We start from the raw sequence: 26,810 nt of genomic DNA on the forward strand, positions 1-26,810 counted from the left end.
AGAAGTACAACCCAGATCACCTGACTCCTAACCCAGTGTGAGGTAGAGAAATAATGCACTTAAAGCAAATATTAATACACTGAGTATCTTGTAGGGTTTGTTTAGGAGATTTTGTTACTTGTGAGTCTTATACTTCAGATGGTCAGACAAGTGAGCAGGAGGTGAATTAATGGTGGAAAACTAATCCAAATAGAGTTGTGAGCAGAGAGATGGCCAAGGAGAGCTGTTTGGGGTATGATAAGTGGGCTGCGTTGATGTGAATGCAGCTGTGTTCACTTTGTTAGATTTTCCACTAAAATAAAGTGCACTTATGTAGTTTTTATATGATGCTCTTTAAAGAGCTGAAAAACCGGCATTAATAAATAATTTAGATATGGGTAGAGCCCAACTTTGGTTTTCCCATCAGTAACATGGCTGCCTTGCAACATATGTAAAAGCATGAATATCAGGGTGCAGTGAAGGGAGAGGGGCGCAGAGGGCCCATGACGAGATGGGAGTGCTGTCTAGCCCCTACTTAAGTGAGTGGCATTGTGACCCTGTGCACCAGGATGCAATGCCACTCATTCAGATTTGGCCTAGCCAGCCCCCTGTCCTGATGACGGGCTGTCCAGGCCAAAGTTGAGTAAGTGGTGTTGTGGTCCTGGTGCGCAGGGTCGCATTGCCACTCACGTTTGGGGCTGCCAGTAATCTGAGCCCCCTCCTGAGCAAAATTCTGGTTGAGCTTTTAAGTGTTAATACCATATACAGTAATACGGAATTCTATAAGTCTCAGCTTTGTGGTTGCATTAACGGCTTTTTGTACGTAATTGATAATTGTAGTGCTGTTACAGGTATAGAAATGTTCTTTTCAAGCATTGCAGATGGCACAGCACACCAGAAGCAGGGAAGCTTCAGATGTCTGAGAGCTGAAATGTAAACATTTGTCAATTCCAAGTAGCACAGCATTTCCCAGAACCTGCTGCATTACTGCTTTTAAGCAGCTTAGCCTTGAGGGACTGAGGTCTTAACAGAGCACTGAAACAGTCATTGCCGGGGTGAATACATACCCATCCATCCCAGCCATTATTAGCTAACTGTAGGTCAAAGGCCTCTTGGGTATATCTACACTGCAATAAAAAAATCCACGCCACTGAGTCTCAGAGCTTGGGTCAGTTGACTTGGGCTCACGGACTGTGGGGCTAAAGATAGCAGTATAGCTGTTCAGGCTGGGGATGGAGCATAGGCTCTGAGACCCTGCAAAGCGGGAGGGTCTCAGAGCCAGGGCCTGAATGTCTCCAGTGAAATTTTAGCCCCACAGCCTGAGCCCCATGGGCCCGAGTCAGCTGACCCAGGTACAGCCACAGGTCTTTTATTGCAGTCTAGATGTACCCAAATGACATTAGGAGTCAGATTTGGTCAACAATGTGGCTGACCCTCTGCAGGACTTTCTATTAATGCTGCTGAGGTTTTGTCACACTTGTTGAGAGCTGTTGTTTCGAGTTTCTGGCTAAATATGCAGGTTAGTCCAAAAATAGTTGAGGAGTATTTATTTACTGCTGTTCACAATCATGTTTGTGGGGAGAAGCTTCATGGGAATATATTTTCATACCTATTCTATAGGAAGCGTATTTCTACTGTTAGAGCATATGTAGCTAATTTTGTGATTAAAGCACTAGGTGCATCATCTTATCAAAGCACTATCAAAACCCAGTGAATAAGCCAGTTGAATAGTTTCAATGAATTTTCTTTGCACAGAGTTTGATGACCCCTCTGCTATGGTGGTGCTAGCCGAAGAAGAGCTGGTGGTAATAGACCTAAAGAGTGCAGGCTGGCCAGCAGTCCATCCTCCGTACCTGGCATCTCTCCACTGCTCAGCCATCACCTGTTCACACCACGTCTCCAATATCCCACTGAAACTGTGGGAGAGGGTGATCAGCGCTGGAAGCAAACAGAACTCTCATTACTCAAATATGGTACGGCAGCTTTAAGCATGCACCCATTCACATGCACATAAGAACATTATAACATACTCAGTAGGTATCTTTTCTGCCCGGCTGGCTGCAGAATGCCAAGTGAAGCACTGTTGTGGTTGGTGGCAGTACTAAGAAGTCCTGCTCCCAAAAGACCACCGACTTAGTGAAGACAACTATTTGGAATTCAAAATACTTAGTTCTCCAGCTTTCAGCAGCTCTTAGTAAAAGTGATCTCCAGCTCAGATTGTTTCCAGCAGGCAGTGCTAGCAAGCAAAGCTGCTTCTAAACCAGCAGCTGTCAGCCAGAGCAGCTCCTTAAAGAGGAAACTTGAATATAACAACTCCTAACCAAGAAAGTACAACTGATGAGATCAGAACTAGTACATCTAATCTTAATCCAAACAAAGGCTAACAGAATACGCACAGACAGATGCTCTTTCCTTGTAGCTCATGCTTTCCTGTTCTCCTCCCTCTCTATGGCATGCTCTGTTGCACTCTCATTTCACAGACAGTCATGGTGTGGTCTTCAAGAGTGTTTTCTTTTTAGCCCTGGCTGATAGATGGTGGCACCAACCTGGCTCCAGATCCTCCCCAGAGGGACCTGCTCCTTACAGGGTAAGTGCTTAAACTGATGAAAATCAAGGCTTCCTGCCCAGTATTTACCCATTTTTGAATTGCGTGTGTTCCTGTCATAAGTGTCACATGAATAGACTTGACTCCTGAGCTCTCTTCTGCAGAGAGTAGGTCACCACTTCTTGAAGCTGGACTGCTGATTTTTAAAGCTAGTGACCTATAACGTGTCAGAGCAGTTAAGCCATAACTTTTATGACAGGAAGTCATCCTGTCTTTGATCATCGTGAAAAAACTATTGACCCTTCCCAAGATGGTCTAAATTTCAACACTGGAATTAGTCAAACAGTCAAGACAAATTATGCCAGTTCAGCGGGAACAATATATCTGCAGGAGTGTGTCTCACCCTCACCAGTATAAATCAAGAATAACTCTATGGGAGTTGCAGCAGTTTTACATAATTGATACAAATGAGCACAATCAGACCCGTATGGTCTAGACATTTCAGTTTCTGATGTTACACTGGATGCTAGAATGAGATAATTTCCCTGTCCATGTTGTACAAGAAGTCTGCCCCTCTACTGCTTTTCATCTGGAATTTCACAACACTTTTCAAACATCCCTGCCAGGTAATTCTATAGGATTTTCAGTGTCGGGATTCTTGACACAACTAGCTCTTCTTAGAGGTGCAGGGGTGCTGCAGGAAAGATCAAAGTTGCATTAGCAGAGCAGTCACCCATGACTCAGAATGTTGTTGTTGCTACGGGCTAGGAGTAAGGGGATGGAGGTGAACTGAAGGTAATATTCCTTTCCTATTTCTGGCTCTGTCAGTGTTCTTAAATCCTTTTATTTTACAACATCAGCTTCATAAAACCCAGTAGGAGTGCAAACTAAAATTCTCCCTAGGATTCAGGGATGTGTAAAAGGACTGCTTTCACACCTTAGCATGTATGTCTCAGGTTGTGCCTCCTGTCTTTAAAATAGCTGGTCTCTTAGAAGGGGGGATTCTGCTTTCTCTTTCTGTCTCTTTCCCTCCTGCTCTCTCCCCATGCTGCGACAGCTATTAGTGAATGACTTGTTTCTGACTCTTCCCCATCAGGCACGAGGATGGCACTGTGCGGTTTTGGGATGCTTCAGGTGTTTGCTTGCGCCTCCTTTATAAGCTGAGCACTGTGAGGGTCTTCCTCACAGACGCAGATCCCAATGACAACATGAACCCGCTGGGTGAGGATGAATGGCCTCCGCTGCGTAAGGTGAGATGGCAGTCACTCAGGTAAACTTTCTGAACCTAGAGAGTTTGCATTCCTACTGTTGTTGCCTATCCACTTTGCAGCTGCAGTGCTAAGGCCAGCTTGTGTTGATGTGACCTCTTTACATTCCATCCACCAGGTTGGTTCCTTTGACCCTTACAGCGATGACCCCAGGCTCGGGATCCAGAAGATTTACCTGTGTAAATACAGCGGCTATCTGACCGTAGCTGGTACGGCAGGGCAGGTACTGAAACTGTAAAACTGATTTTTTGGTGGTCTGCTTTTAAGAGTGCTTCTTGACTAGCATAGGAAATACAACACAAACTAGAAATGGAGGACAAAATTGATTCCCCTCTGGGGGTGAGTTTTCTTCACTCTGTAAATAGAGCCATTTTGTGGAAGGTCCCCCTATCTGTCAGCTCCTTCTTGTCTATACTGTATTCTCCCCCTTCTGTCTGATTTGACCCTTCAGCCCTGAGGTAGTTGCCAGCTACCTGGGTTTTTATGCTTCAGCTTTTTAAAACTTTCCCCCTGATTGTCTCTGCCTGTTGTCTGTACGCCTTCGCTATTTGCATTTTGTGCAGGCACACTGCCTGCTAGCTAGCCAGTTGGATCCTGGTGTTGCTGGTGCCTAATCAGTAAGTGGCACCACCTTGCAACATTCATATAACGGAGAAGCTTGGAGACCATTTAAAGTGGCTGGGTCAGTTCGCAATCCTGCTGACAGGAGGAGGTATTGCTGTGCCTCTGGGGAGCCTTTGGGGAGGCAACCGGCCTGAGGCTTTCTCGCTATCTAGTGCAACTGCAGCAGGGGCTGATGGTTCTTTGCCCTCCCTGTTCTCAGAGCTTGATGCTGTTGTAACCCTTTTCTGTGACTGACACCCATGATCCTTACGTATTTCAGCCAAAAAAGGTAAACTACCTCTGCTGTCTCCCTTGTTCCTGTTCCTTGCAAGAGCCTGTGTTATTGCTGTGACAGAAGACCCCATTTTGGTGTCTGTATAATGTTTCCATTAGCCTGTGCTACAATCCTCCTTCCGTGAAGACATAACGTGTCTCCTCTCATGTAAACTGACCATGAGCGCCTGTGCTTTGCTTTGTCCCCCAAGCCCTCTCCTCTTCTTAGGAAGCACTGAATGAGTTAGGATGGTTTGATTTGAAGTAACCAAATTTGGTAGCTAGAATGTCATGCTGCCAACATAATTAATCAAATTAAGAAATTTTTAAAATGGGAGGCAAAAGTTCTCATGGAAAATTTGCCCAATGGGTGTCCGTTTGTCATAGGAGTCAGATGGGGAGGCATGTGGTCATGCTGGAAACAAGTATGCATGTTGAAGCCATCGAGAGATCAGGTGGAGTCTAAAAGCTCTGGGCATTGCACAAAGCCTCTGAGCTTATTCCTGTTCCCTCAGATACTGGTGATGGAACTGAACGATGAAGAGTCGGAGCATGTTGTGGACCACGCTGAAGCAGACTTACTACAGGACCAAGAAGGCTATAAGTGGAAAGGTCACGAGAGGCTAAAGGCCCGAGATGAACCTGTCCGATTTGAACCTGGCTTCCAACCATTTGTCCTGGTTCAGTGTCAACCACCTGCTGTGGTCACGTCACTGGCCCTTCACTCTGAATGGAAGCTCGTGGCCTTTGGTACCAGCCATGGCTTTGGGCTCTTTGATCACCAGCAGAAACGACTGGTCTTTGTCAAGTAAGTCTCTTCCTTTCTGGCATGATATGGGTACTTCCCGAGGTATGGGAGCAGGCTGGCTAGCTCTTCCAGGCAGTCCTAGTAAGAGTTGGTATTTCCTGGTTTATGGAGATCAATGGGTATAGAGAAAAGTCTTCTCCTGCTGGGATGAGTGTCTCTCCTGTGCTTGTTAGTAAGAGTTCACATGCCTAGCTACCAGTTGCTCCCGTACTGCCAGCCAGCTGGTCAGAAAAGCAACTGAGCACACCTGCCAAATCTCTTTTTTGTCTTAGATGTACGTTGCATCCCAGTGACCAGCTGGCCTTGGAAGGCCCTTTGTCTCGGGTGAAGTCCTTGAAGAAATCCCTCCGGCAGTCGTTCAGGCGGATCCGGAGAAGCAGGGTGTCTAGCAGGAAGCGGCGAGCTGGCGGTGGGATCACTGGGGAGGTGAGTCAGTCTGTCTCTAAGGGCTTGTCTATATGATGGGTAAGCTCACAGGAGCTGGTGCACACTAGCTATTCTGCACTAACTCCCCATGTATACACTCTTGCTGCACACTGAAGTGCCTTTGTGTGTGTTCACTTAATACACTTTGGAGTCGTATTAAGCTAAACTGCCTCAGGGCACCCTTCATGCACAGTAAGTGTGTGCACTTGTGGGGAGTCTGTGTGCAGTAAGCTAGTGTGTGAATTTAAAGCACACTAACTTCCCTGTGTAGACAGGCCCTAAGCCTGAGCCCTGTAAACTCCTGCTTGGACCACACGGTGGGGAGAGCAGGGTAATGCAGATGTTCTTAATCTTCAGTCTTAGGTCTGGTCTATACTACAGAGTTAAGTCAATGTAAGACCGCTTATTCTGACCTAACTCTGTAAGCGACTACACTAAAATGTATCTCCCACCGTTGTAACTCCTCCACTATACCAACTTTACTCCACCTTCATGAGAGGTGTAGTGCTTAACTCAAAGTAGTTGGGTCAACAGGGTCAGTGTCGTGTCAGTTATATCGACTGTTGCTGCCTTTCAGATACCATCCCAGAATGTCCCACATTAGCAGTTAAATTGGTGCACTCGCTCCTGGTGAGGACATGCACTATGAGCAGAAAGAGCAAAGTATGGGCGTGTAAAACCAATTCAATTCTGCGGTGGCTGTACGTCGACATAACTCAGGTCAACTTATTTTTGTAGTGTAGACTTGCCCTTACTGTACAAATTGCAGCTTGACGTAATGGCCTGCACACAGGGCAAGCCTGCAGAATTAAGTTGACTTAACTTAGGTCAGCATATAGCTGCCACAGTAATTGTGCATTCTACACTTAGCTCCTAGTGTTGACAGTGCGCATCCTCACCAGGAGTCCCTGTGTCAATTGTACTGTCAGTACGGGGTGTTGTGGGATAGTTGTTGAAAGCTGGTAACAGTCTATGTAATCAATGCAGTGTCTACACTGATACTGAGTCACCCTAATTACATCGACGTTGACTCTATGCCTCTCATGAAGGTGAAGATAAGTTGGCGTAGCAGGGCAGTTACATCGGCGGGAGCGAAATTTTAGTGTAGACACATACATAGTTAGGTCAACGTAAGCTGCCTTGCATCAACCTAACTCTGTAGTGTATCCGGCCTCAGTCTTGTCACTCCTAACATTGGTAACTATTTACTCCTGGGGGAATTCTGTGCCAAAAAAATTAAAAATCTGTGTATTTTATTTGTCAAAATAACACAGTATAATCACACCAGTTTCAGTTATTTTCAGTCATTTATTTCAAAATACCAGTCAGCAAGTGTTTCTGTAACAATACAGAAAAAAAGATTCAGGAAATGTTTTTTGACAAATAGATTCCTTACTAGATATATTAGTACAGAACTCTGAGTAATAAATAATTTAAACTACAATATGGAACCATATTTTCTGCACCCCTGAGAAGCAGTGCAATAGCTTGGGGGGGAGTTGGGGGTAATGGAGGAGCTGAGGGAGAGGGAAGTAATTGCTGGGTGTGAACTTGGAGGATTGTTTGGTATGGGTGGGAAAAGTATGGAATAGGTTTTTTGGGGGGGATGGGAAGGGATTGTTAGGAAGCTTCCCCCATGCAGACCCTGGCTAACCCCAGCCTCTCCCATTCAGTCAGGCACATGTGTCCCTGTACCCCCATGTGTCCTTGCACCCCCTGTCCCCATGTGTTCCTCCACCCCCACTCAGACACCCTGACCCATCTCTATGTGGTCCTGTACCCCCTCCCACTGTCCCCATGTGTCTGAGCCCCCATTCAGTCACCCCCTGTCTCCATGTGGCCCTGCACCTTCACTCCCGCTCAGCCCCTGCCCAAGTCTCTCCTCCTGACTAGCCCTTATGAGCCCATCTGACAACACACACCCCCCTCCCCGCCTGCCCAGCAGCCCCACACTGTCTGTCTCCCGATAGCCCCTGTCTCCTGACCTGGCCTAACAGGCACTGTGAAGAAGACAGGGTCTTTCTCTTCCCTTACTTGCTGGGACATCCTGTTCTGTTCTATCACCACAGCTCTTTCTGGTGGGTGAAAGGTGGAACTGCAGTTTCTTTTTTGCTTATAAAAAAAAATATGCGTGGCTCATTAATTATGCGCACACATGGTGCAGAATTCCCCCAGGAGTAACTATTTAGATATAGAACACTTGACTAACTCTGTTTTGGATCTTTATCTGGCAAAACGCTCTGTCCGGAGTTGAAATAAAAATATTAATAAAATACAGAAATTCGTCAAGGACCAAAGTTGGGCATTTTCCTTCACTTGCTTGCCACTGCCTTTCTCCTCCCCTACACTATAAAGAGATAGTGTAGGGGAGGAGAAATCTTCCAGGGGAGATTGAGGGAGGCTTTATACCCAAAGTTAAATTCCCCTCTAGAGAGGAAGACTCTCTCTAAAGGTAACTACTTGATGTCTTTGAGAGACAAGGTAACTGAGGTAATCGCTTTTATTGGACCAGTTTCTGTTGGTGAGAGGGACAATTGTTCAAGCTCCACAGAGCTCTTCTTCAGGTCTGGGAAAGATCATCAGTGTCACAGCTAATGCAAGGTGGAACAGATTGTTAAGTACAAGGAGTTAACGTTGCAAGAAACCATTCAAAATGACATGCGCAATTAATACTTCTGCAGTCGTGGAACAAAGAGTTAATGCGTTACAGATTGTTGTAATGAGATAGAAAGCCAGGTTCGCTACTGAGTCCATGATTTTTGGTGTCCAGCAGAGTTATGAATTTAAACTTCCAGGCTTGTCTTTTAAGGTGTTGTGCAGGTTTCCTTTGACAAATTGGACTGAGAGGCCAGATATGGAGTGTTCGTTTTGTGAAAAGTATTCACTCCCAGATATGATGATGATTTTTGTCTTTTATCCGAGGTCATTCGAGAGCATAGTGATTGTCTTGTTTCACCCACATAGTTGTTGGCGCATTTGATTCACCAGATAAGGTGCACGGCATGTGTAGGCACTGTGGATCTTGAAAGGTGTGTTTTGTGGGGTATTGATCATTATAGCAGTGAATATAAGACTGCAGGTTTTGCCTATGTTAGGGCAGTGTCTGGTACTGGTTTGAGTTGGTGTATTCTGGTCTGTGGGGAGCTCGCTTCTGATGCGTCGTTTGAAGGTCAGAAAAGGGGATTTAGAAAGATTTTTTTTTTTTAGGATGTGGTCCCCATCAAGTATGAGTGGCAATTATTTGATACCCCATATGGGTTCCAGTATAGGGTGGTATGTGATAACTAGGGATGTGCAGTCAGTGGCTTTTTTTTTTCTAAATTGAAGCAGGTGCTCTCAGGGAATTAGGGTTACCCTGTTCCATGGTGTGATCTACTTCTCTGATAAAGAAGTTTGGTGAGGGTGATTTTAAGTGTGTTAACATGTATATCCTGGATATTCTCCTCAGAGCATATTCTGTGGTATCTGAGTGCCTGGCTGTAGATAATTGATTTCTTGGCATATCTGGATTGGTTGCTGGATCTGCGAGAGGGTTCTGTTGAAGCTGATAGTGGTGCTCGGGAAGTTGATGCTGGTGCGGGTTTGATTGCAGAGTTTGATGGATGGGTGGTGGTAGTTCAAGTTGTGGTGGAAATCTGAGGGAGTTTAGGTCATCTGTCCAGCAGATGAAAATATCATCAATGTATCTCAGGTTTGTCACTGGTTTTGTGGAGCATGGTCCAGAAATTCTTCCTCAAGATGGCCTATGAAGAGGTTGGCATATTAGGGAACCATCCTAGTACCCATGGCTGTTTGCATGGTTTGGACAAATTGTTTTTTGTTGAATATAAAGTTGTTATGGGTGAGGATGAAATGGATGAGTCTGGCAATGTGTTTGGGGTGGATATCTGAGTGTTGTCCATTTTCTTGTAGATATTTGAGGCAGACAGTGATGTCGTCGTCATGAGGGTCGTTGGTGTATAGGGAAGTGATATCCATTGGCCAATATGATGTTCTGAGAGAGCTTGTTGGTGTTGTGGTGTTTGTGGAAGAAATAGGTTATGTCCTGGAGGAAGCGGGCCCTTTGTGTGGTGAGTGGTTTGAGGATGGTTTCTATGAGTCCTGATATTTCCTGAGTAAGAGCGCCATGGCCAGATATGTTGGGTCTGCCTGGGTTCCCTTGTTTGTGTTTCTTGGGAGGCATGTATAAGATCCCTGGCATGTGTTCATGGGGGATGAGGTGATAGTGTTTCTCTTGGAGTTGTCTGGGGAAGGATTTGATGATATCCTTAAAATCCTATGTGAATTGTGGTGTGGGGTTGTCTTTGAGTTCTTTATGGGAAGTGGTGTCAGGGTCGTCAGTTGGCCTTGTTTATGTAGTTGTCATGGTTGAGGACTATGATGTCATCCCCCTTGTCTGCTGGCTTGGTCACTATTTGGTGGTTGGATTTCAGGGGCTGTATAGCTTGTCTTCTCAATAGAGGTTGGTCCAATAAAACTTCACCAAAGGAAGTTGATCTAATGAGATATTACCTCCCCAAGCTGGTTTCTTTCATATCCTGGGACCAATACAGCTACAACAACACAAGCAAAAATGAAAGTCCAGTGCTCCCTCTGCTCAGCCTATTGCACTAGCAAAAGTGGCCAGTGTTGGAGAAATGCAGATTTCTTTGAATATGCAGGAGGGAGTTAAGGAAATGAAAATGTAATTCTCATCTTTCTGTAGGATTCAGGTAGACTGAATAGCCTCTGCACATTCACACTTATGGGATGCACAGGCCTGGGCTGGAACATCCTGCTAGTGTGAATATGCAGAGTCCATTTTGAAGAACTTGGGTTACAAGTAAGTAACCTTAATTTACCAGCATCTGTTAATCCCTACTTGCTGCCTCTCCTATGCTAGAAGGGATTGTTGAGGAGGAAAGAGAAATGTTATGTCTGAGAGAACTTGCCTCATCCCCTCTGTTCTTCATGTGAAGGTGCAAGAGGCGAATTCCAGGTTTGACCAAGATGCATTACAGGAGATGGAACTGGCTCCAATCCAGAGGAAGATCGAAGCGCGGTCCGCAGAAGATTCCTTCACTGGCTTTGTGCGCACCTTGTACTTCGCAGACACCTTTTTGAGAGACAGTGAGTAGAAGGAGCTTGCCACCGCCACGCTCTGCACTATGTTCGTCTAGATTATAGACCCAGCACTCCCTTCGTGTACTCCCTGTAGCACTGAAACTATTCAGTCTAGAGCCAAAGTAAATGAGTGAGAGCAGAGCTGTTCTGTATGATCACTACCAGCTGCTGATTGATCCATGACTAAACAGGTTCACCTTCTTGGGGGAGAATTTGAAGTATGTGGTTTTCAAATAGGATGAAGCTTCTTTGGCCTTAAACACCATTCATAGTCTCTTCGCCTCTGGCTGCCAAAAGTCAATACCCTGACGAGGAGAGGATGTGGTTCCTCTTAATCCTGTTGGGGATGCATCAGATACCAAACTGATCCTACATTTGAATTTCCCTCTCATCACGTATGTGCTTGGGTTAGTGTGAGCATATACATTTGCATACAGACAGTAGAACCATTCCATCACATTTGAAAGTTCCTGGAAAGATACCCTGCTCATGGGCTTTATACCTGGTCCAGGTTCTCGCCACTGCCCCTCCTTGTGGGCAGGCACCAATGGAGGCACAGTCTATGCGTTCTGTTTGCGTGTTCCACCAGCGGAGAGAAGGATGGATGAGCCTGTCAAGGCAGAGCAGGGTGAGTATCGCTCACTAGTGGGAACTTGTGAAACAGCCCTAATGGAATCAGAGGGGCTGCTGTTATGTACTGCTAGAAAGCTGCAAAGCTGTTAGTTATAAATGGAGAGCAACATGACCTGGAAACATTATGGTTGGCCAGGAGGAGAGATCTGATTACGTTTTGACCAATAGTAGCTCGGAGTTCAGCTTTTGATTATACAGTAGAACCTCCGTTATGAACACCTTGGGAATGGAAATTGTTCGTAACTCTGAACAAAACATTATGGTGGTTCATTCAAAAGTTTACCACTGAACATTGACTTAATACAACTTTGAAACTTTACAATGCAGAAGAAAAATGCTGCTTTCCCTTTTATTTTAGTAGTTTACATGTAACACAGAACTGTGCTGTATTTGCTTTTTTTTTTTTTATTTTGATCTCTGCTGCTGCCTGATTGTGTACTTCTGGTTCCAAATGTGGTGTGTGGTTGACCGGTCAGTTCGTAACTCTGAGGTTCTACTGTAAATGGGTTCTACTGTCCCCTGAACCTCTTTAGTTTTCATTCCCATTAAGCTGCTGGTGAAGGCACTGTCCCTATACTCGGCCACTGAACTCTGCCAACAAGACATTTTCTCGCCCCCACCCCTCACTTTCTAGTTTATCATTCTGATGGGGGGCCCGTTATATCCTTTCGCTCCACCATTAATAGTACATGTGTATCGGTTAAAATGAGCCAGTTCTATCCAACACGGCAACAGTGGGAATCTGCTGTCTTGCTCATTTAAAACTCGTTTGACCTTGTGCACTTAGTTAGGAGGCAAAGACCCTACTTTATAGGCCAGAGTCATCCATGGACTTTGCCTAAAATTATCTCTAAAAGGTGACTCTTTGGAACTTCCATACGCTAAATGTGACTGTTTTGAAAACGACTGTATAACCATTGTGTGCTTTTGCCTGTGGTGCTAATCCAGGAGGTGTTAGTTCGGAGCAAAAGTACATTAGGTGACCAGCATCATTTAATTATTCCTGCTTCAAATACCACTTGCTTGGATGGGTGCGTATCAGTAGTAGTCTCAGACAACATATTGATGGGTGCTTTGGGGAAACCTACAATAACAGCCTAATCCATTTACACATTTCTTAAACCCTTGTCAGTTGGAATTTGGAAACAATGTTTGAATTCAGTTTAAATGCCCATTCTAATTAAACTGGATTCTAAAGCTGTTTGATCACACAGTATGAAAGCAGTTGAATTATTAGATGCATATTGTAGCCTAGGATGGCTTTAACATGGCTGATCAAAATGCTTTAGAAAGTACTCTTGGTAAAGTGTCATTTCTAGAATCATGGCTTTAGGGCAAGCAGTTAACTAACATTTCTACAGATACTGGTGCTGGTGCATAAGCAAAGGAAGCAAACACAAAGAGCCATATAGGGGTCTCTTGTAAAAAAATAAATAAATAAAATAAATAAACAAAAAATAAACAATGTGCTAGTTGGAAGACTCAGATTGGGTGTAGAAATGCAGCATTGTCTCATTTCAAGAGGATGTGTGAGAGTTCTAACACTATGCTTGTCACATCCTCTCGGCTGGTATCATATCTGTCTGTTTTCTCACCCTTCTCCACGTCTTGTCTGTCTAGCCAAGGAAATTCAGCTGATGCACAGGGCTCCTGTTGTGGGGATACTTGTCTTGGATGGGCATGGCACTCCCCTCCCAGAGCCGCTAGAAGTAGCACATGACCTTTCTAAAAGTCCTGATATGCAAGGCAGCCATCAACTTCTTGTGGTGTCTGAAGAGCAGTTTAAGGTAAATACAGTCCACATGCATCTCGTCTGATATAAATTCCCCTTTTTAAGGTATTGATCTGTACTCCTAGGGATGGATTACAGTAGCTCCTAGGAACTGCAGTCTAGGATCTGGCTCCCTTGTGCTTGGCACCATACAGACAAATGAAGACTCTCCCTGCCCCACAGAACATAGACTTGGTGTCAGGGCAGAACTGACGCATGAAATGGACAAGTGGAAGTGGGAGTTTAGTATAATGCAGATGGAGAATATAGGAATGTTTGTAGATTGATTTAAAACTCTTTGACAGCTGCAGTAATTGGCCATTGGGAGAAGCTTTAGATTCTGCAGATTATAGTTTAGGGGACATGACTCTTTACAAAGGACACTGAGAATTGGCAAGTGTTCAAAAATTGTTCTCACTGCTTTTGCCAAATAGCTACATAACCAGTAATTGACTGGTTTAAGGAAGGAGACTCTAGGAATAATTTATCGGGGATCTCCTTGTCGTTTTAATGTGGTAGAGTGGGCTGTTGGGTTAATCCCAACTTTTCCCTGTGGATATCCTTTGTGGCTGGAGGGGAAGGGGTTTGAGAGGACAAGAGATAAGTTGTAATGAGGGTCTGCGATTTGAAGCGTTACATTTTCTTCCAGTGATGTCAGTGGCAAAGTTCCCATTGACTTGAGTGACAGCAGGAACAGGCCCTGAAGTTGAGACCATGGCTGGCTACACTTATGCCTGTTCAGTATCCCATGATATCCAGGCCTCATTTTAAGCAGGAAGGCAGATTCAGCCTTCATTTCTGTGCATGCTGTTGGGCAAAGGTTCCCTATGAATCCAGGCTTTGTTAAAGCAGGAGGGAGCAGCACCATTCCTGAGCTGGGGTTGTTGGCAGTGTACAGCGTGGAGGTGTATTATGTGGCTTTTTTTCCTCCTGGCAGGTATTCACGCTGCCCAAGGTTAGCTCCAAACTGAAGTTCAAGCTGACAGCTCTGGAAGGCTGTAGGGTACGAAAAGTGACAGTCGCTAACTTTGGCAGCTGCAAGACTGATGATTATACTGAAAATGACCTGGCCATCCTCACTAACCTGGGAGACATTCAGATCATCTCTCTGCCCTTCCTCAAGTTACAGATCCGCTACCCCTGTATCCGTAAGGAAGATGTGAGTGGCATTGCTTCCTGTGTCTTCACCAAATATGGCCAAGGTAATGGCACAAACAGCATAAGCTCCCCTAGATCACCTGCCTCTGCCATGTCTTCTGAACGCTTGTTTCACTGTTCTTTAAACTTCGCATTGGTTTTGCTTCCATAATGAGCATGTTGAATCCTCTTTGTAGCCATTCAGATCCAAAGACATCAGGGGCTAACTCACCTCACTGTAGAGGGTGGTGTCCGTTGTGTTCCATATTTCTTCTCAGGCCTCAAAATAAAACATCTCTGTATTTTGGCATCTTCCTAGGCTGCTGGATAGCTCTTCGTGAGTCACTGGTGCACAACGCTGTCACTTCAAACTGGCATCTGGGGAGGAGCTCCTCCCAAGCCACTCACTTTCCCCTTCCACATCTCCAAAAGGAAAGGAACTAACCCATAGTATAACTATGGAAAGAGAGGGTGCTGCTCAGGCTCTTGTCCTGGGGGTTGTAGCTGAAAACTCTCAAACTGCAGGGTCTCGGACACGTGTCGCACAGCTTTAAAAAGAGAACAAAGCAATCTTCAGTTGTTCAATTACTGGGTTGACCCCTTAATGAGGCAGGTGCAATACTCTTCTCCAAAGCCCAAGTGCATTGGTTTGGAGGAAGTATAAACAAGATGCCCTTTCTGTGGAGAGTAGAATATATTTAGCTCTCATTTACCATTGGACTGTGATTCTGGATTCTGGCTCCTGAGCTTGCATTCTTTTGTGAACGAAACACCCTTTACGTTTTCCCCTCTAGGTTTTTATCTGATCTCACCATCAGAGTTTGAGAGGTTCTCCCTGTCTACCAAATGGTTGGTTGAGCCCCGATGCGTTGTGGATACACCAGAAATTACAGGCAACAACTACTTGCATAACAAAGCTGGCATGGAGAAGGCTACAAGAAAATCCAGGTAGGACAAGCTAAAACGCTCTCTGTAGGAGTACCTTACCTCTCATTAGCTTTTCCATTATGGCTTGTGTTTGAAGGGTGTTCTACTTCCAAATCTAGTCTCCCTGGTTCAGGGGTGAAAGTAACTTAAAGGATTTACCAGTATGCTGGAGTCCTGAGTGGGGGCGTGGCCTCAACCGGAAGAGGCGGGGTCTTTAAAGATTTAAAGGCCTCGGGGCTGCAGCTCTGAGCACCCCTGGAGCTCCCAGCTGCAGGGGCGGCTGGGAGCCCCAGGGCTCAGGGGCGATTTAAAGGGCCCAGGGCTCCTGCTGCTGCAGGGAGCCCTGGACCGTTTAAATTGTCAGCCTGGGGAAGCTGGTCCGGTCCGGCACGGCATACTGGACCGTACCGGCTTACTTTCACCTCTGCCCAGGTTTGATGTAGACAGGACCATGCTACTGTGAGTTCTATGTGTTCTTGTCTGCCCTCCTCCCCCTCCAAGCTCACTGTGATATATTATCTGGTGGAGCCAGAGAACCTTTTCTTTCCAAAAAGGACTGGACAGGGCTTCCTTTGGAGACTGTTAATATCACTCCAAACTGATTGCCATGATGTAGAGCCCTGTGTGGGACTGTTCTTCAATCCTGCTCCCGCTATTAATGCAACGGGTCCTGTGGGACTAGGAGGATTCCAGTCCTGCTGCATGAGGCAATGTAACTTTCTCCCTGGTCTTTTCCCTACCAGCTGTCTTACATTTCCCACTGCCAACTTACTAAGAGTGACATCTTTTGAGGGCATTGCATGCAACTTCCCACCTCTCCACCCATTTGCACTTTGTCATATTACTTGTTTGCAGTCTATTATATAGCAGACTGGACTGTTGCTTTGTAGCTTGAACCCTGATGTTCTTCCTTGTGGAAGCAGATCTTCCCTAGAGGTGGTGTGTTTTGGTGCAAGTCCCCTGTGGGGGAGGAGGGGTGTTGAAGAAAAATTGAGGAATTTTGGCCACTGGGGAACTTCCCTATCACCCACCATCCTAATGCTTCTCTCAGCTGCTTGCTCAGGATACCTCTCTGCATTCGCATGCATGCTCTGATTGACCCAGAGGAATCTGTCCTTGTCTGATCTGCCAGGTATGTACAAGAATCTACTTGCCCCTCTAATACATGTGTTTTGTTTTTTGTTTTTTTTACCTTCTTCCCCAGGGAATCAGGCAGAAGCTCTGGTGACCCCGGAGAAGATGATGGTAAGCAGGCAACAAACTTATGTATTTAACTTTGTGACATGTATAAACATTTTTTAAACCTTTGCGGTTGGTGGTCATATTTTCTTCAAAGAAAAGGAGTGAGGAGCTGTAGTGTTGGGAAGAGGGGAGATCGTTCTCTTTGTGCGAAGTAGTCATCTCAGACTAAGGCTACAGGGGCAGAACCTTCTGGTGACCTGGACGTGACAGGTTCAGGTTCTACAACAGGCTGATCTTGCATTGTTTTTAGAAAGGGAAGCCCAGTCGTGCTAGGAAGAAGGGATTGTGGATGTGAGTGTGTGGAGTCTTTTACCATTTAATGAGCACTTTGCTGTGATGCCGTCTCTAGAACGAGCCCGAGCCAAACTGGGCTTAAGTATCCACCTCTTTTATATTTGTGACGTTTCCCATAGTGCCTATCCCTGTAGTGTTCTAAGTGCATAGAACATGAAAAGTAGCTGGACGTCAACTTGTTTTCTGTCTTTCAGAGAGGAAGTCTGGGAGGTTGATGGAACATGCCTTACTCAATGATGAAAGTGAGTGAGAGACAACTGGAGCTGCTGGAGGGGCAGCTGCACTGGTTGGTGAGGGGAAGGGGGGTGATAGGTAGCCTTCTCTGGTGGAGGCATGGACTGTTCATCCTCCTGGTTACAATAGACTGTTGCAACTCCATAAAGTACATAATGCCAGAACAGAATTATTTATTTGCATTACTGTAGCCCCTAGGAGCCCCAGTCATGAACCAGGACCCCATTGGGCTAGGTGCTGGGCAAACACAACAGAAAGATAGTCCCTCTCCCTAAAGATCCGTACCAGCTTTATTTCATGGATTGGTGAGGATGGGAGTGCCCTAAGGAAGGGAGATGAGAAAGCTCTGCATAGCTGCCTACCTGCTTCTATCGTTACCTAGCCTTAATATACACAAGGAACATCACTTTCCAGCAGTACCCAAGAACGAAGGGCCGGCTGGAACTGGCTGTGTTCCTGGACTGCTAGCATGTTGGTGCTGGCAGCACTTCCTCTGGAGACACTGCTGTGCGCCAGCCCCTTAGCCAGAGTTTTATAGTTCTGTCAGAGACTAGTACTGCAGAAGAGGCAGTGATATTTAAAGGTCTGACAGTCATGGAGGAGGCAGGAAGGCAGGTTTTAAAGGCCATTCTGAAATGAGGTGCAGCAGAAGTAGCATGTGCAATCAAGCTCTTAATGTCACTGTAAATGTTTACTGATTCAAGCAGAGGACCTTGCCCATCTGCTCCCACTTCTCACTGCTCTTTAACGGTTTGCTTTCCAGAAGTTCTGAAGGAGATCCAAAGTACACTGGAGGGGGAGAGAAGGTGAGTACCCTGTGACCAGCCTTCCCTTCTCCCTGGTGGGTGGGGAAAACGGGGAGACTATCCAGCACAATGGCAGATATTGTTGCAGTGAAGCACTAGCAACTGATCAAATGTGTGTGTAGAAAACTGGTCCAAAGAGAAACTTTTTCTACACAAGAACCAATTCCCTTGAGTTTTTATGAATAATCCTTTGTCTCTTTCTCTTGGCGAAACAGAAGCGATCACATTTCCATATCCCAAAGGAGCAGGACTCTGAGTACTCGCATACAGGTTCAAATCAACCCACATTAATCTATGGGCAGGCCACATGGGCTTAGTTGGCTGAAGATGGGACTTGGGACAGGAACTCTAGGGATCTAATCCTGGCTCTGCACTGACTGTAACTTGGACATGTATCTTTCTGCTCCAATTCCCTATCTCTACACATAGGCAATAAGTTACCTCATGGGTGCTGGGCTTTAACTCCTGTCCACAGAACACTTTGAGCTGTTCAGGTGAAGGGCTACAGAAGTGCAGATGAATGACTGATGTTACAATTGATGCAAAATACTTTAGTGCTTGGTGGAATGGGAAACCCAGGGTTTCCAAGGATCTGCGGAGAGGATGAGTGACTGCCTGACACACCTGCATGTATCTATCCAGATAGGGTGATTGCATTGCACTGATGGACTTTGCTCCCTTGTCATTGCAGGAGCTATGGAGAGAGAAATTCAAGAAGAATTCACGTAGGACATGGACTAAGTAATGGAGGAGGTAAGTGAAGCCCAGGGTATTTCCAGGCTCTGGTGCAGCAACATGAGGCAAGAAGTGAAGGGTCAGCATTCCTAACAATCTGGTGTTTTATGTTTACATGGCACTCCGGAGTGCGGTGCTCTTCAGCAGTAGCTCTCAACCAGGAGTACATGTACCCCAGAGGGTACACAGAGCTCTTACAGGGGGTACATCAACTCCTCTAGATATTGGCCTAGTTTTATAACCAGTACGTAAAAAGCACTAGCAAAGTCAGTACAAACTAAAATTTCATACAGACACTGACTTGTTTATACTACTCTGTATACTATACACTGAAATGTAAGTCCACGGTTTATATTCCAGTTGATTTATTTTATAATTATATGGTAGCAATGAGAAAGTCAGCAATTTTTCAATAGTATTGTGCAGTGACACTTGTAAATTTGTCTGATTTTTTTTGTAAGCAAATAAAGTGAGGTGAAACTTGAGGTACACGTGACAAATCAGACTCCTGGAAGGGAACAGTTGTTTGGAAAGGTTGAGAGTCACTGCTCTACAGATCACCTCATCTGACTGGATGGGAGCCTCCTGGCTGCCTGATATGTCTCAGTGTTTGAGCAGCCTGGGTGCCACCTGAACAAACAAGTGCTGCCCCAGTCCCGGATGGAGTGACACAAGCTCCTCCTAAAACCTGTCTTGTGTTTTAAGCTGTTGAAATTTGCTGTGGGCTCCTTTGGGGAGAGCTGCTGGCAGAGAAGGGCTCTGGGAGCATTGGGGCATGTAGAAGTCCTTTGTATGCCACTCCCCTCTTCCTATCCTCTTCACCTCTTTGTAATAAACCATGAGCAGGCTAAGCTACGGCAGGCCTACACTATAGCATAGCTGCTTGTGCTGCATTCAGCACGGCCAGGGGGAAAAAACACCTTACAGGGTATGTACGTCTAGCCCGAGGGATAAACCAACTTGTCTGAAGTGGATGTGCAGGCTGCCTGTCTTCTCTAAGGGAGTGTCTGGCAGCCAGGGCATAAGGCCTGTTATTGGGGTTTCCATAGGGATGTGAGTTGATCTTGTGAGCATTGATGTGAACCCCAGACCAAAGATCAGACTGGGATGAGCTCCACAAACTTTATACCCAATATGTTCCTGAATTGGGAGGGGGTTGGAGGTGTGGAGGAGTTATCTGTCCAGAATGATCCTAATATGGTGCTGCATATTCTTTCCCTAAGCAGAATGATCAGACCTCAGCAAAGCCGCTGTGACATCCTGGCATTGGATTGAGTGCCATAACACTACTGACTGGGAAAGCAGTCCCATGGAGAGGAGGCCTCTATTTCTCCCTGTACAGCAGGAGAGAGAGCTGTAACTCACTCGTGTGTCTGCGTCCCACTCCCCCTCGTGCCTCACCAGAAACCACCTTCTCCTCCTCGAGTCTTGCACGGAGGCCAGAAGCAGACTGCCTGCTCTGAAGCACCACAAGCCTCTGTGTACGTCTTTGTAACTATTTTTAATGTTTGCACAATTATCTCTTTTCTACTGGGCTGGGTTTTAAATTATAAATGTTACTGCCCTGGGTGCAGAGTTTTAATAAACACACTGTTACCTCTGAGTGGTTTAAGATTATTTTTTGTACAATTTTTTAAATTGTAAGGGTGTTTGTTTTAATGGAAACATATTTTTAAAATGTACTTTTTTTTTAAGAAAACAAAACAAATGAAATAATATATCTGTCGTTTTAGATCCCTGTGGCTGCTGTAACTGGTATTGGAATGAGGCATTCCAGTTAGGGTTTGTTTGATGGTACTGTTAACTGGTTTTACGGATTTGGGTAGAATCTATTTTTGTAGCTGTTCAGATTAGAGGAAATTTAATCGAACTTGATTTGTGTCTCAACACTACGTTGCTCTTTTTGAAATAAATGAAAACCCTCAATTACCTTTGTTGTCATGGTCTGCTCCAGTATCTGTCACTTCTGCAAAAGCAGGGACTCATTCCTCTGCATGATAGAAGCAGTGCAGCTTCAGGCATCGGGATTCTCACCAGCATCTGCTGAGAAATTGACATGAAAAGCCAGTGTTGCTAAAGAACCAATTCTAATCAGTGCATGTGTCCGATTAGCGGGAGGAGCTGTTAGCCTTCACCTTCACACTTGCCTCCTTTACCTACAGATTGCAGGGGCTTATGAATCCACCCCTAGAAATCTGATCTAGAAGCACTTCTAACACTATCCCATGGTAATTCATAGCATAATTAGAAAATCCTGGGGACCATCCTGTGCTAGTACTAAAAACTAGCTTGGGCACGGGGCGGGGGGGAGGGCGAGGGAAGAGGCTGTACAGTACATCGAACCAGCTGTGAGCCTTATGGAAAAGCTTTGAGTAGGAGAAACCCTTTTGTGAGAAATCTTTCCCTTCCTCTCCATCCCAAATCATGTGTTATCAAGCTAAAATTGATCTCCTGTTTTCATTACTAGTCTGTTAATCTCTTCCCCACTCCATTTCTGTTGGAGGGTGGGTGTTAGTAAGGAAGAGGTGAATGTGTTGATCTGCTGTTCCAAATCTACTCAAAAGACCTATGAAGGAGAAGCTGGACTTGTTTAGACTTCCTGGTACTGGGAGCTGCACAGCACCTGTGTTTGAAGCAGTAACTCAGCTTTTTCAAGTGTTTGTTCTTGTCCACTCGTGTTAGGGGTGTGTGCCTGCTACATGCACCAGTGCCGGAAGTTTTTCCTTCAGTGGTATCCATAGAGGACCAGCTCTGGCACCCTCTGGAGTGGCGTGTGTATGCCACAGTATAAGCGGCATTGCCGGTTCCCCCCACCCTCAGTTCCAATGGTGATGGTGCTGGAACATCCTTTGCTTTGGCAAACCTCCCTGTCCAGAACTGTTCATTGTGAACTTTTTCTCCTGTAAATAGTTATTAAAGTTGTTAGTTTCCTTAGTGTGTTACCTAGTTGGACTGCTTGTCCTCTTTCCTCCTTCCCTGAACCTCTATAACTGCGGACCAATAGGTCCTCAGTACTGTGGCTCAGGATTATATCCTCCAGTTTATTTCTGCTCCCTCCCTCCCCGTCCCTCTTCGGGGACCCCTCTCATGAGAGCCTGTTTTGGCAGGCGGTGCAGGCAGGAGCCATGGAGGAAGTCCCTCTACACCACAGGGGCTAGGGGGTTTTCTCCCATTACTCTCAGATCCCAAAGGCGGTATAAGACCCATACTGGACCTGCAAGACCAACAAATATCTCAAGAAGTTGAAGTTCCACATGGTCTCCCTGGCCTCCATCATTCCATCCCTGGACCCAGGAGACTGGTATGCTGCCCTTGACCTGAAGGACTCATATTTCCACATAGAGCTATTTCATGGACACAGACGCTTTCTCCATGTCATGGTGGGCTACCAGTTTGTGGGGCTGTCGTTTGGGCTGGCGACAGCACTGAGGGTGTTTACCAAATGCATGTCAGTGGTAACAGCTTACCTCAGATGTCACGATATTCAGATTTATCTGTATCTCGATGACTGGCTGGTCAAGGGCCACTCCAGGTCCAGTGTGATGTCGCAGTACTGGAAGCCACATGCCACCCCTTGGGCCTGTTGATAAATGAGATTAAAATCGGTGTTCGTTCTGGTGCAGAGTACAGAGTTCATCGGAGCCATGCACAACTCCACCTGTGCCAGAGCCTTCCTGCCACAAGACTGAACATAAGAACAGCCATACTGGGTCAGACCAAAGGTCCATTCAGCCCAGTATCCTGTCTGCCGACAGTGGCCAATGCCAGGTGCCCCAGTGGGAGTGAACCTAACAGGTAATGATCAAGTGATCTCTCTCCTGCCATCCATCTCTACCCTCTGACAGAGGCTAGCGACACCATTCCTTACCCATCCTGGCTATTAGTCATTAATGGACTTAACCTCCATGAATTTATCTAGTTCTCTTTTAAACCCTGTTATAGTCCTAGCCTTCACAACCTCCTCAGGCAAGGAGTTCCACAGGTTGACTGTGCGCTGTGTGAAGACCTTTTCAGTTCAATGGTGCCCATTAATTTCATTTGGTGGCCCCTAGTTCTTTAGATTATGGGAACAAGTAAATAACTTTTTCCTTATTCACTTTCTCCACACTACTCATAATTTTATATACCTCTATCATATCCCCACTTAGTCTCCTCTTTTCCAAGCTGAAAAGTCCTAACCTCTTTAATCTCTCCTCATATGGGACCCATTTCAAACCCCTAATCACTTTTGTTGCCCTTCTCTGAACCTGCCCAATCACTTAGTTTTGTGAGATCTTTTTGAATTTCTTCATAGTCTGCTTTGGTTTTAATTATCTTGAGCAGTTTAGTATTGTCTGCAAACTTTGCCACCTCACTGTTTACCCCTTTCTCCAGATCATTTATGAATAAATTGAATAGGATTGGTCCTAGGATTGACCCTTGGAGAACACCACTAGTTACCCCTCTCTGAATAAATTTAGCATGTATTCCTACCCTTTGTTCCCTGTCCATTAACCAGTTCTCAATCTGTGAAAGGATCTTGCCTCTTATCCCATGACAATTTAATTTATGTAAGAGCCTTTGGTGAGGGACCTTGTCAAAGGCTTTCTGGAAATCTAAGTACACTATGTCCACTGGATCCCTCTTGTCCACATGTTTGTTGACCTCTTCAAAAAACCCTAATAGATTAGTAAGACATGATTCCCCTTTACAGAAACCATGTTGACTTTTGACCAACAATTTATGTTCATGTGTCTGACAATTTTATTCTTTACTATTGTTTCAGCTAATTTGCCTGATACTGATGTTAGACTTACCGGTCTGTAATTGCTGGGATCACCTCTAGAGCCCTTTTTAAATATTGGCGTTACGTTAGCTATCTTCCAGTCATTGGGTACAGAAGCTGATTTAAAGGACAGGTTACAAACCATAGTTAATAGTTCTGCAATTTCACATTTGAGTTCTTTCAGAGCTCTTGGGTGAATTGTTACTGTTAAGTTTATCAATTAATTCCAAAATCTCCTCTAATGACACTTCAATCTGTGACAATTCCTCAGATTTGTCACCTACAAAGGACGGCTCAGGTTTGGGAATCTCCCTAACATCCTCAGCCATGAAGACTGAAGTAAAGAATTCATTTAGTTTCTCTGCAATGACTTTATCATCTTCAAGCGCTCCTTTTTTATCTCGATAGTCTTAGAGTACCGCTCGACAATCCCTGCCCCTTGGCCTCTGATTTCGGATGCCTCCGATCTCGGCTGTGAGGAGCACCTCAGCAAGATGCAGACCCAAGGGATGTGGTCCCCAGAGAAGCTGGGGTTGCACATAAATGTCAAGGAGCTCAGGGCAGTCCAATTAGTCTTCCTGCCACATCTGACTGGTAGAGTGGTGTGGATGCTGACGGACAACACGGCCTCAATTTTCCACGTCAACAAGCAAGGGGGAGCATGCTCGTTGGCTCTCTGTCAAGAAGCACTCCAACTGTGGGACTTCTGCATCCATCATTTGATTCACCTGGAGGTTGCCCAGCTCTCCGGCGTAAGGAATACGCTGGCAGATCGTCTCAGCAAGTCCTTTTTCTCTCACCATGAGTGGTCGCTCTATCCGGGGGTGGTCCAGATGGTCTTCCAGAGGTTGGGATGTCCCTGAGTGGACTTGTTCACCACCAGATAGAACAGGAAGTGTCATCAGTTCAGCTCCCTGCAGGGTCTCGGCAAGGGCACCCTCTCTGACCCCTTTCTCCTGCCGTGTTTGGGGGATCTGATGTATGCATTCCCACCAATTCCACTGATCAGCAGGGTCCTGTCAAAGGTCAAGAGAGACAGAGCATGAGTCATCATGATCGCCCCAGTGTGGCCACACCAGCGTTGGTTCAGCATGCTGATGGACCTGGCAGTAGCTGCCCTGTGGTTGCTACCCAGTTGCCTAGACCTTTCTTAGGATCACAGCAGTCTCATGCACCCAAACCTCGCCTCTCTCCACCTCATGGCATGGATGTTATGTGGCTGAACCCAGAGGAATGGACCTGCTCTAGTGAGGTATAGCAGGCTCTCCTGGAGAGTAGAAAACCTTCCACTAGAGCAGGGGTCTCAAACTCAATTTACTTTAGGGCCAGCCCCAGTCCTCTGGGAAGGAGTTTGGGGATGGGGGTATGTGGGGATGGGATGCAGGCTCTGGGAGGGGGTCGGTGGATGCAATGCTTACCTGGGGCTCCAAGGCTGGGGGGCTCCATGGGCCACTGCCCCCAGGCACCGCCCCTGCAGCTTCCCATTGGCCGCAGGGGCGCTCAGGGGCTGGGCAGCTTGTGGAGGCATAGCCCCCTGTCCCGGGCCCGCAGGGAAGGACGCCACTCAGCTCCGCTGTGCTGCTGGGCCCCCTGCGGGGGGGAGCACCTGGGGGGAGCAGGTGGGGCCAAGGGAGAGAGCCAGCCTCATTGGAGGCTGGAGCCCCGTGGGCCACATTGGGGAGGTTTGCAGGCTGCAGATGGCCTGCGGGCGCGAGTTTGAGACCCTGCACTAGAGCAACTTACCTGGCGAAGTGGACGAGGTTCTCCCACTGGGCAGCAGAACGTAGCATCTCCCCGATGCGTTCATCCCTGCAGTCCATCCTAGACTATCTGCCCCACCTGAAGAACCAGGGCTTAGCTCTCTCTTCCATCAAGGTTCATCTAGTGGCCATCTTGGCCTGTCACTCACGTACCATGGGAAAATCGGTGTTCTTGCATGAGATGTCTGTCAGCTTCCTGAAGGGCCTCAAGAGTCTTTTCCCACCGGTTTGGAACCCGGTCCCACAATGGGACCTCAATCTGGTCCTCGCCCAGACTTACAGGCCCACCCTTTGAGCCTATGGGCTCTTGTTCCCTTTCTTACTTGTCATGGAAAGTCGCCTTCCTTGTAGCAATTACATTGGCAAGGCAAGTGTTAGCTGAAAGCCCGGACTTTGGAGCTGCCATATACCATGTTCTACAAGGACAAGGTACAGCTGCAACCCCATCCGACCTTCCAGCCGAAGGTGGTGTCCTCTTTACACATCAACCAGGACATCTTTCTCCCAGTATTGTGTCCCAAACCGCACTCAACTGCTGAGGAGAGGCTGCTGCACACCCTGGATGTTTGGCGTGCCTTGGTGTTCTATCTGGATTGTACCAAGCCCTTCTGCAGGTCAACCTAGCTCTTCATTGGGACAGTAGATAGAATGAAGGGTCTTTCGGTGTCCTCTCAAAGGATCGCCAACTGGATTATCTCCTGCGTCCGGACCTGTTACGAGCAGGCATGGGTCCAGCCGTCACCTATTGTGAAGTCCCACTCAACTAGAGCTCAAGCGTCCTTGGCGGCCTTCCTGGCACACGTCCCCTATTCAGGACATTTTGCAGGGCTGCGACACGGTCATCGGTGCACACGTTCACAGGCCACTACGCCATCACCCAGCAGGCCAGAGATGATTCTGGGTTCGGCATAGCTGTGTTAGTCTTCACATCCATGAACTCCTTCCCGCCTCTGGTGGCACTGCTTGGGGGTCACCTTGTTATACCAATAAAATAAAAACCAGCAGGATCTTATTAAAGGGAAAAAGGCAAAATACCACATTTATTGTGAATACAGAAAGAATCATAGTAAGCAGTTAGTTATAACATTCCATTCAATCATATTTATTCACACATACACACACACACACACACACACACACAGAGGTTCTGCAAGGTTGTTATCATAGTTACCAGCCTTAGAGTTGCTCATGCCAAGCCACTGGCCAGGTGGCCTGGACATGAGGAGGGAGCAGGGCCTTGTCTGATGCTCCTGGAAGTTGGTTTGCAGAATCGGACCCCAAAGTTCTCACTTTTTAGAGTCTATTTTTATAGGAATTTCTTCCTATGCCAGTCTATGGGAATTGCTGCTTCATGCTGTTGCTGAATCAATCAGCAGATAACATCTTGGAGCCGTCAGGAATGTGTTATCTTGTTCTTTGGTTCTCCCATTCTTGAGGCTGTTGGGTGGATTCCAGTCTGCCCTCCGGGGGGGGGGGGGGTGTCCCTCTGGTTATTTCCACT

The 26,810-nt window shown here is 46.3% G+C and overlaps 1 protein-coding gene across 4 annotated transcripts in view; it reads left to right on the forward strand.

Annotated features, from left to right (window-relative positions):
• LLGL2 (LLGL scribble cell polarity complex component 2) overlaps positions 1-20,713 on the forward strand; it is a 62,620-nt gene extending 41,907 nt beyond the window's left edge. For 2 of the 4 annotated variants that reach the window (XM_073312132.2, XM_073312131.2), the window contains 16 exons: positions 1,735-1,952; positions 2,499-2,566; positions 3,621-3,774; positions 3,911-4,015; positions 5,184-5,476; positions 5,749-5,902; positions 10,861-11,011; positions 11,517-11,633; positions 13,259-13,425; positions 14,347-14,611; positions 15,341-15,494; positions 16,678-16,718; positions 17,204-17,251; positions 18,007-18,049; positions 18,741-18,802; positions 20,008-20,713. In XM_073312132.2, coding sequence (XP_073168233.2) covers positions 1,735-1,952; positions 2,499-2,566; positions 3,621-3,774; positions 3,911-4,015; positions 5,184-5,476; positions 5,749-5,902; positions 10,861-11,011; positions 11,517-11,633; positions 13,259-13,425; positions 14,347-14,611; positions 15,341-15,494; positions 16,678-16,718; positions 17,204-17,251; positions 18,007-18,049; positions 18,741-18,802; positions 20,008-20,015 — 2,048 coding nt within the window. In that variant the 3' untranslated portion in view covers positions 20,016-20,713. The remainder of the gene's footprint in view (positions 1-1,734; positions 1,953-2,498; positions 2,567-3,620; positions 3,775-3,910; positions 4,016-5,183; positions 5,477-5,748; positions 5,903-10,860; positions 11,012-11,516; positions 11,634-13,258; positions 13,426-14,346; positions 14,612-15,340; positions 15,495-16,677; positions 16,719-17,203; positions 17,252-18,006; positions 18,050-18,740; positions 18,803-20,007) is intronic. The other 2 variants (XM_073312133.2, XM_073312134.2) reach the window with 2 other exon arrangements.
• The last annotated feature ends 6,097 nt before the right edge of the window (positions 20,714-26,810 follow it).

The sequence above is a fragment of the Lepidochelys kempii genome, chromosome 14, assembly GCF_965140285.1.
Source record: "Lepidochelys kempii isolate rLepKem1 chromosome 14, rLepKem1.hap1, whole genome shotgun sequence".
Taxonomy (NCBI): Eukaryota; Metazoa; Chordata; order Testudines; family Cheloniidae; genus Lepidochelys; species Lepidochelys kempii.